At 50.8% G+C, this 10,881-nt stretch overlaps 1 protein-coding gene across 1 annotated transcript in view; it reads right to left on the minus strand.

Annotated features, from left to right (window-relative positions):
- The window catches only part of LOC308512229 (cytokine receptor-like factor 2), a gene marked incomplete at both ends in the record, with an annotated part of 19,981 nt that extends 14,367 nt beyond the window's left edge, over positions 1 to 5,614 (minus strand). The window contains 2 exons of the mRNA XM_081082029.1: positions 3,094 to 3,196; positions 5,548 to 5,614. Of these exons, the coding sequence (XP_080938155.1) occupies positions 3,094 to 3,196; positions 5,548 to 5,614 (170 nt within the window). The remainder of the gene's footprint in view (positions 1 to 3,093; positions 3,197 to 5,547) is intronic.
- Positions 5,615 to 10,881: the final 5,267 nt, after the last annotated feature.

Here is a 10,881-nt window from a genome sequence, read left to right on the forward strand (position 1 = left end):
AATAATACCTATCCCCTATAATAAACCCCAAATATGCAAATTGACCGAATGGCGGAATGCACTGGCAGAATGACCGGTCGCTGTGACGTGCACTGGCCACCAGGGGGCAGACGCTCAACCCAGGAGCTGGCCCCGGCCTGCCCGCCCTGAGCAGCGGCTGGTGAGTGAGCAGGGGACCCCCGATCGCCCCACCAGTCGCCCCACCGATCGGCCCTGGTCGCCGGCCAGGCCGAGGGACCCTAGCTTTGCACGGATTTCGTGCACCGGGGCCTCTAGTATGTAGCTCATTAGCTATTCCTCACCCGAGGGTATTTTTCCAGTGTTTTTTTTTTTAAATTGTTTTTTTTTTTAAATATTCTTATTTATTTATTTTTGAAATGTTTTTATGGATGTCGGATGGGAAGGCAGAAGCAGAGAGAGAAACATCAATGATGAGAATCATGGGTCGGCCGCCTCCTGCACGCCCCTGACTGGGGACCGAGGATATTTTTCTATTCATTTTTATTTATTTAATATTAAAAAATATATTTTATAGATTTCAGAGAGGAAGGCATAGGGAGAGAGATAGAAGCATCCATGAGGAGAGAGAATCATGGACCGGCTGCCTCCTGCACGCCCCCTACTGGGGATCGAGCCCGCAACCCAGGCATGTGCCCTAAACCGGGAATCGAACCCGTGACCTTAAAAAAAAAAAATAGACCTTAAACCCAAGCAGTGACTAGATCAAAATTTACCCAAATAAAGTGTAGAAAAGGGTTAGAATCTCAGAGGGAAGGTGGGGGGAGATAATTAACTAAAGGCCTTGAATGTATAACCCATGGACAATTGGGGGTGAGGGCCTTGGGGTGGGGGTCAGGGGTGTCGAGCTGAGGGGTTCAATGACGGGAAAAAAGGGGACATAGGTAATTTTTTCAACAACAAAGATTTATACAGAAAATAGTAAATAAGCCCTGGCCAGTGTGGCTCAGTGGATAGAGCGTCAGCCTGCGGACTGAAGGGTCCCGGGTTCGAGTCCCGGTCAAAGGCATGGACCTGGGTGGCGGGCACATCCCCAGTGGGGGGCGTGTAGGAGGCAGCTGATAGATGTTTCTCTCTCTCATCGATGTTTCTAACTCTCTATCCCTCTCCCTTCCTCTCTGCAAAAATAATCAATAACATATATTTTAAAAGAAGAAAATAGTAACTAAAACAGCGTGAGCCCCCGTCATCCATGCACGAGCTGGTGCTGGGAAAATTCAAGTGAGTCATTTCCGTCCACACGTGGAAATTCAAGGCCCTTATCTGCCCCCCACCCCCCTCCCCACCCCCCGTGAGTCTTGTTTGTTCGAAATCGGTTCATCTTCGCGTCTCCCTCCTGCGCACGCCTCCTGTTAATCTCATGGGCTATCAAACCACAGGGCACCCGCCGCCGTTCGCAGAATTGATACTAAATTCATTGGAAAGAGAAAAAAAAGAAAAGAAAAGAAAATACTTCAAGATGAATAAGGCCCTAAAACAGCGGTTCTCAACCTGGGGGTCGGACGCCCCTTTCCCAGGGGTCGCCTCAGACCGTCGGAAAACACATCTATAATCACATATTGATTTTGTGATTGATCCCTGAGCTTTCATGATGTTCCATGTGTCACCATGAAAATCCATCCTGCCGATCAGATGTTTCCATGACGATTCGTAACAGCAGCCACATGACAGCGATGACGCAGCCACGAGAATAATTTCATGGTTGGGGGTCCCCGCAGCATGGGGAGCTGTATTCAAGGGTCACGGCCTGAGGAAGGTTGAGAACCACTGATCTACGACAAAGACAGACCCTGGCTGGTGTGGCTCAGTGGATAGAGCGTCAGCCTGGGGACTGAAGGGTCCCGGGTTCGATTCTTGGTCAAGGGCACAGGCCCGGGTTGCGGGCTGGATCCCCAGTCAGGGGCGTGTGGGAGGCGGCCGGTCCATGATTCTCTCTCATCATGGATGTTTCTCTCTCTCTCTCTCTCCCTTCCTCTCTGAAATCAATAAAGATATATAAAGCGAGAGGCCCGATGCATGAAATTCAAGCAAGACGAGGCCTTCCTTCCCCCGGCTGCCGGGACTGGCTTGCCTCTGGCACCCGGGACACTGGCTTCCCTCGCAGCACCTGGCTTCATCCGGAAGGTCGTCCGGAAGGATGTCTGGTCTAATTAGCATCTTGCACTTTTATTATTATAGAAATCCTATCGAATAAAAGCCTAATATGCTAGGTGTCTGCGCGGGCGGTCGGTTGTTCAACCAATCAAAGCGTCATATGCTGATGATATGCTAAGGCCGCTCAACTGCTCGCTGTGACGTGCACTGACCACCAGGGGGCAGACAGTTGATTGGTCGACCAGTCGCTGTGACGTGCACTGACCACCAGGGGGCAGACAGTCGACGGGTCTACCAGTCGCTATGACGTGCACTGACCACCAGGGGGCAGACAGTCGATGGGTCTACCAGTCGCTATGACGTGCACTGACCACCAGGGGGCAGACAGTCGATGGGTCTACCAGTCACTATGACGTGCACTGACCACCAGGGGCAGACAGTCGACCGGTCGGCCAGTCGCTATGACATGCACTGACCACCAGGGGGCACAGTTGATTGGTCGACCAGTTGCTATGACGTGCACTGACCACCAGGGGCAGACAGTCAATGGGTCGACCAGTCGCTGTGACGTGCACTGACCACCAGGGGGCAGACAGTCGACGGGTCGACCAGTCGCTATGACGTGCACTGACCACCAGGGGCAGACAGTCGACGGGCCGACCAGTCGCTGTGACGTGCACTGACCACCAGGGGCAGACAGTCGACGGGTCGACCAGTCGCTGTGACATGCACTGACCACCAGGGGGCAGACAGCCGACCGGTCGGCCAGTCGCTATGACATGCACTGACCACCAGGGGGCACAGTTGATTGGTCGACCAGTCGCTATGACGTGCACTGACCACCAGGGGGCAGGCAGTCGAATGGTCGACCCGCCGCTGTGACGTGCACTGACCACCAGGGGGCAGACAGTCGACGGGTCGACCAGTCGCTGTGACGTGCACTGACCACCAGGGGGGCAGACCCTTCCCCGGGACACTCACCCGTAGAGAAAAGTCAGGTTGGCCCCCGAGGGCTGGCTGGCATCCCAGGTCACTTGCACGGTTTCGAAGTTAAAGTTGATGATCTGATGCTCGAAGGCGCCCCCTGGGGTCAAAACAGGCGAATGCGGGAGAGGGTCGGAGGGTTGTAAGGGCAGCGGCTCAGGGGTTAGAGCGTCCACCTGTGAACCAGGAGGTCCCGGGTTCGATTCCCGGTCACGGGGACAGGCCCGGGGTGTACCCTCGATCCCCAGTAGGGGGCGTGCAGGAGGCGGCCGGTCCATGATTCTCTCTACTCATGGATGTTTCTCGCTCTCCCTTCCTCTCTGAAATCAATCAATCAATCAATCAATCAATAAGGAAGGGTGACCCAGCCAATGGACACAGGCCGCCCAGGATCAGGGCAGAGAAAACCTGGCCAGGAACAGGAATGTCTGGCCCGTGGGCCGTATGAGGCCCAAGAAATCATTTGACATCAGGGATGAGTTCGTTCTATGTTTGACCAAATATAACCGGCCAATATTTTTCATAAATCAGTTATTTACTTATTTTTAAATATATTTTTATGGGTTTCAGAGGGAAAGGGAGAGGGAGAGAGAGAGAGAAAGATCCATGATGAGAGAGAATCATGGATCGGCCGTCTCCTGCACGCCCCCTACTGGGGATCCAGGGTACAACCCCGGGTATGTGCCCTTGACCGGGAATCGAACCCAGGACCCTCCTGGTTCCAAGGTTGATGCTCAACCCCTGAGCCACGACAGGCCGGACTCGCAGGCAAATTTTTGCTTTATTTTCTTTCTTTTTCTTTTTTAAAAAAATATATTTTATTGATTTTTTTTTATTATTATCCGTTAAGGTATTTTATTGATTTTTTTTACAGAGAGGAAGGGAGAGGGATAGAGAGTTAGACACATCGATGATGAGAGAGAAACATCGATCAGCTGCCTCCTGCACACCCCCCACTGGGGATGTGCCCACAACCAAGGTCCATGCCCTTGACCAGGAATCGAACCCGGGACCCTTGAGTCCGCAGGCCGACGCTCTACCCACTGAGCCACCCCGGCCAGGGCTTTCTTTTTTTTTCCTTTTTTTAAAGCACACGCCCACCTGTGGCTTATCATTTGCTGGTTTATTGGTTTTTTGGGGGTTTTTTTTTTCATTGAAAGTGAATCCTGAAATCAGTCAAGAAGATGCACCCTTAGCCTGTTTTTTTTAATTTTATATATTTTTTTAATCCTCAGGGGAGGATATTTTTCCATTGATTTTTGGAGACAATGTAAGGGAAGGAGAGAGAGAGAGAGAGAGAGAGAGACATTGATGTGAGAGAGACACACATGGATTTGTTGCCTCCCATACCTGACCCAATCCATGCCGGGAATTGAGCCTGCAACCCAGATACCCGCCCTTGACCGGGAATCGAACCCAGGACCCTTCAGTCCCCTGGATGATGCTCTAACCACTGAGACAAACCGGCTATGGCTCTTTTTAAATATATATATATATATATATGTATATATATATATATTTTTTTTTTCATTTAATGGGTAAAGTATTGGCCTGCGGACTGAAGGGTCCTGAGTTCGATTCCCGTCAAGGGCACATGCCCGGGTTGCGGGCTCCATCCCCAGTCGGGGGCGTGCAGGAGGCAGCCAATCCGTGATTCTCTCTCATCATGGATGTCTCTCTCTCTCTCCCTCTCCCTTCCTCTGGGAAATCAATAAAATTATATATTTTTTAAAATATACTTTTTCCATTGATTTATTTAAGGGAGGGTGGAGGAGAGAGAGAGAGAGAGAGAGAGAGAGAGAGAGAGAGAGAGAGAGAGAGAGAGACATCGATTCGCTGCCTCCCACACAAGCCTCTAATGATCCTACAACCTGATACCTCGACCGGGAATCGAACCCGCCACCCTTCCATCCACGGAAATCAATAAAAATATATATGTTTAGGATACACTCTTTCCATTGGTTTATTTTAGAGAGAGTGGAGAGAGAGAGAAACATCCATAAAAGAGAGAGAGACATCGACTAGCTGCCTCCCACACAAGCCTCTAATAACCCTGCAACCTGGTGCCTTGGCCGGGAGTCGAACCCGGGACCCTTCTATCCACAGGCGCGCGCGCCCTATCCATTGCGCGCGCTCTATCCATTGCGCGCGCCCTATCCATTGCGCGCGTCCCATCCATGCGCGCGCCCTATCCATGCGCGTGTCCTATCCATGCGCGTGCCCTATCCATGCGCGCGCCCTATCCATGCGCGTGTCCTATCCATGCGCGCGCCCTATCCATTGCGCGCGCCCTATCCATTTCGCCACCGCCGCCCAGAGTCACCTCTTTGCCAATTTCCTGCAGAAAAGAGTGAGTTGGCCCAAGAGACCTTAACGCCCCCCCCCAAAAAAGGGGGGGATGTTTTAAACGAAGGGTGTTTCCGCCACCAGGAACCCCAAGTCCTTCCTTACCGGCTCCTATGAGATGTGCCAGGAGGAAGACCACCGCGGGCGCCCAAGGCGGGAGCGCACGGGTCATCCTGGGGCGCGGGCGGGAGGGAGGGGGGAGGGAGGCGGTGGGTGGCCCCTCCGTGCGCCCCGGTCTCTCCCTCTGGGTTCCTGGGTCATCTGCGCAGGGCACCCCGCTTTTTAAAGGGCAGGGAGAACAGTAGGGAAGTGACTACAGGAAACCAGCTCACGTAGCATGACAGATGAGAGATGACTCTTCGCATATATGACCTTAACCTATGGACGCAGACGGCAGGAAGGGGGGGGTCGGGGCCTGAGGGGGAGGGGGTGCTGGTGGGGGTGGGGCGGGCTGGAGGGGGGCCATGCGCGGGGGGGAAAAGGGGACATAGGTAATCCTTTCAACAATAAAGAATTTCATTTCATTCTTTCATTTCATTGTATTATTTTATTTCATTTCATGTTATCATTTTATTATTATATTTTATTATTTTATTTTGTTTATTTTATTTTATATTTTTTGAGCCATAAAGAATTTTTTTTTTCTTTTCCCAAAAAAAATCATTGAATAGGGCACGTTCCGTGGGGGAATTACACTGTGTGTGAACTATATTTCAGTAAAGCTGTTACGTTTAAAAAAATAATAAAAATAAAAATAAATTAATAATAAAAATAAATAAAAACAGCCCCAGCCGGTTTGGCTCAGTGGATAGAGCTTCGGCCTGCGGACTGAAGGGTCCTGGGTTCGATTCCCGGTCAAGGGCACAGGCCCGGGTGGCGGGCTCCATCCCCAGTCGGGGGCGTGCAGGAGGCGGCCGATCCATGAGTCTCTCTCGTCATGGATGTTTCTCTCTCTCCATTCCTCTCCGAAATCAATTAAAAAAAAATATTTAAAAAATAATCATAAATGAAAATAATAAAATAAGTTGAATTAAAAATACAACTAAACAAGTCTGAGGTTAAAAAGGCCCATAAAGAATTTTTTTTTTTAAATCACTGAATTGTGCACTTTCGATGGGTGAATTACACGGTGTGGGAACTGTATTTCAGCAAAGCTGTTGGGTTTAAAAAACTAATAAAAGCAAAACAAGACGAGTCTAAGGTTGAGAGGCCCCTAAAGAATTTTAATATATTTTTATGGATTTCAGAGACAGGAAGGGGGAGGGAGAGAGAAACATCCATGATGAGAGAGAATCATCGATGAGCTGCCTCCTGCACGCCCCCTACTGGGCATTGAGCCCACCACCCGGGCACGTGCCCTTGACCGGGAATCGAACCCGGGACCCTTCCGTCTTAGGGCCGGCGCTCTAACCACTTTGCCACCCCAGCTAAGGGCTGGCGTGATCTCTCCTCTCAGCCCTGCTTGCTTCTACTTCTAAGCTTGTTTGGGGGTGCGGCCTGTCACCTTGCAAAGCTCCCCTACCCTCCCCCCCATTCAACCCTCTCCTCCCCCACCCCCCACCCCCCACCCCCGGGGCCCATGGATGTCGTGAGCTTGTGGTTGGGCTATCACACATCCATCACTCACCCAAACCCATGGGACTCGACTCCGATGACACAACAGAACGATTTCCCCCACCCGGCCGCCAGGAGGGCGTTTGAAGATTCAACTGTGAAAGGAAAAGAAAAGAAAAAAGAAAAGAAAAGAAAAGAAAAGAAAAGAAAAGAAAAGAAAAGAAAAGAAAAGAAAAGAAAAGAGAGAAGAAAAGAAAAGAAAAGAAAAGAAAAGAAAAGAAAAGAAAAGAAAAGAGAGAAGAAAAGAAAAGAAAAGAAAAGAAAAGAAAAGAAAAGAAAAGAGAGAAGAAAAGAAAAGAAAAGAAAAGAAAAGAAAAGAAAAGAAAAGAAAAAAGAGAAGAAAAGAAAAAAAAAGAAAAGAAAAAAAGAAAGATTCAGCCGCAGGCAGCAGTATTTAAAATGTGTATCTATTGGTAGATATGTGTTTTAATATCTTTTCATTGATTTCAGAGAGGAAGGGAGAGAGAGAGAAAAAAACATCCATAATGAGAGAGAATCACGGACCGGCCGCCTCCTGCACGCCCCCCGACTGGGGATGGAGCCCGCAACCCGGGCCTGTGCCCTTGACCGGGATTCGAACCCGGGACCCTTCAGCCCGCAGGCCGGCGCTCTATCCACTGAGCCACACTGGCCGGGGCCGAAATATATTTTGCTTTTGGGGGATGATCCAGGGCTTTTCTGGGCCTGGGTTACACACAGGTCGACCCCTGATAACGCTTTTTATATTCTCAGAATGTTGATAATTTACAAATAGCTCGGACGTTTGCAATCATACGGGATGTCCACAGGAAGATAGGAGACGATCGTTAAAGAAAATTATCCCCTATAATAAAAGCCTAATAGGCTAAGCGTCCGGTCGTCCGGGTCGTCCGTGCAACCAATCAAAGCGCAATATGCTAATGAGATGCTAAGGCCGCTCAACCGCTCGCTATGACGTGCACTGACCACCAGGGGGCAGACAGTCGACCGGTCGACCAGTTCATGAGTGACATCTTTTACGTGTGACGCCCACCTTGAGGCAGGGTCGTGACCTCCCTAACTCCCCTTCTGCACCTCTATCTCCCTGACTCTGAGTCTGGGTGCCGGATGGTGGTCAGACTGGCCCTGGGGGCACCACGACACGTCCCCTAACGCAGTCAATCCAGACGAAATCCTTGGGGGAGAACCCAGGAGGGGGGATATCGTCTCACCCAGCGGTTCTCAACCTGTGGGTCGCGACGCCTTTGGTGGTCTAATGACCCTTTCACAGGGTTCGCCTAGGACCCTCCTGCCTATCAGATGTTTCCATGACGATTCATCACAGTAGCAACATGACAGTGATGAAGCAGCAACGAAAATGATGTTATGGTTGGGGGTCCCCACAGTATGAGGAACTGTATTGAAAGGGCCCAAAGGTTGAGGACCACCGCCTACAGCAAAGAAAAATTGAAAGGAAAGAGTCTATAATGCCACAGACTCCATTCACGTGGCCTAAAAGAAATACAAAAAAAAAAAAAAAAGAGAGAGAGAGAGAGTAAACCCATGAATGGAGAAGGACTAGGGGGATAGTCACTCACAGGATTGGAAAGGAAGGTGAAACTGGAGATGTAGAAATTTGAAGAAGAAAAAAAAATCTTTCCCTCCAAACTCTTGGGTGCTGCACCTGGGGCCTGCAAATTAAACTGAGCAAAGGCAGCTTGGCAGGAAGGAGGGAAACAGAGTCTGCAAGGACAACACACATACACGAAGGAGAAACTCAGGGATGAGTAGTGACTCAAAGATATGGTTAGAACCAGGGGATTGTGTACCTAGTTCAGTAGCAGATGGGAAGGTGAGAACAAATGTTTAGGGGAAAGAAATTTTTATTTTTTTTGGGGGGGGGGTGGGTTGGGGAGAAGATGAAAGAGTTTTCAGGAGAACATGCAGCAGATAAGAAAGGGTGTGATGCCTGGTGGGCCTGGCTCAGTGTGTGAGCATCAACCTATGAACCAGGAGGTCAGGGTTCGATTCCCAGTCAAGGGCACATGCCCAGGTTGCGGGTTCGATTCCTAGTGGGAGGCGCGCAGGAGGCAGCCGATCTAAGATTCTCTCTCCTCATGGATGTTTCTATTTCTCTCTCCATCTCCCTTTCTCTCTCTGAGATCCATAAAAATCTATCCTAATATATAAAAAGCCAGGAGCCGTCATGATTGAAACAATCAGACGGACGACCGAGCAGCAGGCTGTGTGGGGCGATCAGGCCGGTGGGGGGAGGAAGGGCAGTTTGGGGAGACCAGACCAGCAGAAGGGGGCAGTTAGGGGTGACTGGCTGGTGGAGGAAGCCGTAATGGGTGACCAGACTGGCAGAAGGGGGCTGTTAGGGGTGACCAGGCCGGCAAGAGGGGCAGTTAGGGGTGACCAGACTGGCAGAAGGGGGCAGTTAGGGGTGACTGGCTGGTGGAGGGAGCCGTAATGGGTGACCAGACTGGCAGAAGGGGGCAGTTAGGGGCAACCAGGCCAGCAGGGGGGACTGTTAGGGGTGACCAGGCCAGCAGGGGAGGGCAGTTGGAGGTGATCCGGCTGTCAGGCAGAGGTGGTTAGGGGCGATCAGGCTGGCAGGCAGGTGAGCAGTTAGGAGCCAGCAGTCCCCGGACTGTGAGAGGGATGTCCGACCACCAGTTTACGCCCGAACCCCGTGTTTGGGCCTAAACCAGCAGTTGGACACCCCCAAGGGGTCCCGGATTGGAGAGGGGGCAGGCTGGAGTGAGGGAACCCCCATTCCATGCATGAATTTCATGCACCGGGTCTCTAGTGAATCCTGTATAATAAAAAGCTAATAAGCAAATTGTCCCTCGACCAGGGGTTCGACTGGGAGTTTGATCTGGAGTTGGACCAAGGGCTGGGGCCGGCCGGCCTACCACATGCAGCCTCTCCCCCCAGCCTGCCCCACCCCCAATTGGGGGAGGAGCCGGCCTGCCAACCGCCCGCAGTCCCTCCCCGTTGCTTGCCGGAGCTCCCACCTGTGCACGAATTCGTGCACCAGGCCTCTAGTTTATTAATAATAATAATAAAAATATTAATAAAAATAAACAGTGTGATGAGTGGTCTATCCATCAGGACCTGGAACCCCCGGAGAAAAGATTTGGGGGGGGGGGCGGCTTTGATGGTGCGCCCCGTTCTGGGGGCAGGTCCGCCCTTCAGAGGAATTTGCAGACTGATTTCCCAGAAGTTGCTGCTTTGGGTCAGATAAGGGAAATTTCAGTTCGGTGAATTTTTCTTTTTTTTATTTTTAAAGATACCGTGGTGGCATCGAATGAACGCACGGAACTGCCAAGCCAGATAGAGACCGACTCACAGATAGAGAGAGAGGAGGCGGATGGCTGTGGGGGGGGTGGGAGGTGAGAGATGGGGGGGGGAAGGGTTTGAGAAAAAAAAAAACAAAAAAAAACAGGAAAAAAAAAATCCCGGCCAGTGTGGCTCAGTGGTTAGAGCATCGACCGACCTCGGAACCAGGAGGTCACAGGTTCGATTCCCGGTCAAGGGCACAGGCCCGGGTTGCGGGCTCCATCTCCAACCAGTAGGGGGCGCTCAGGAGGCGGCCGGTCCGTGATTCTCTCTCCCTTCATGGATGTCTCTCTCTCTCTCTCTCTCTCTCTCTCTCTGCCTTCCTCTCTGAAACCCATACAAACAAAAATATTATAACAAATTAACATTTAAAAATAAAAATAAAATAAAAGTCGATGGGAAAAATATCCTCGGATGAGGATTAAAAGAAAGAAAAAAAAAAAAGACAGAAAAAACCGGACAAATAACGGTTCCTGGGTCCTAAGAGCTCAGCTCCCCAAAACCAGGTGTGTCCCCATTTTG

Source organism: Myotis nattereri, assembly GCF_964212035.1.
Source record: "Myotis nattereri genome assembly, chromosome: Y".
NCBI lineage: Eukaryota > Metazoa > Chordata > Mammalia > Chiroptera > Vespertilionidae > Myotis > Myotis nattereri.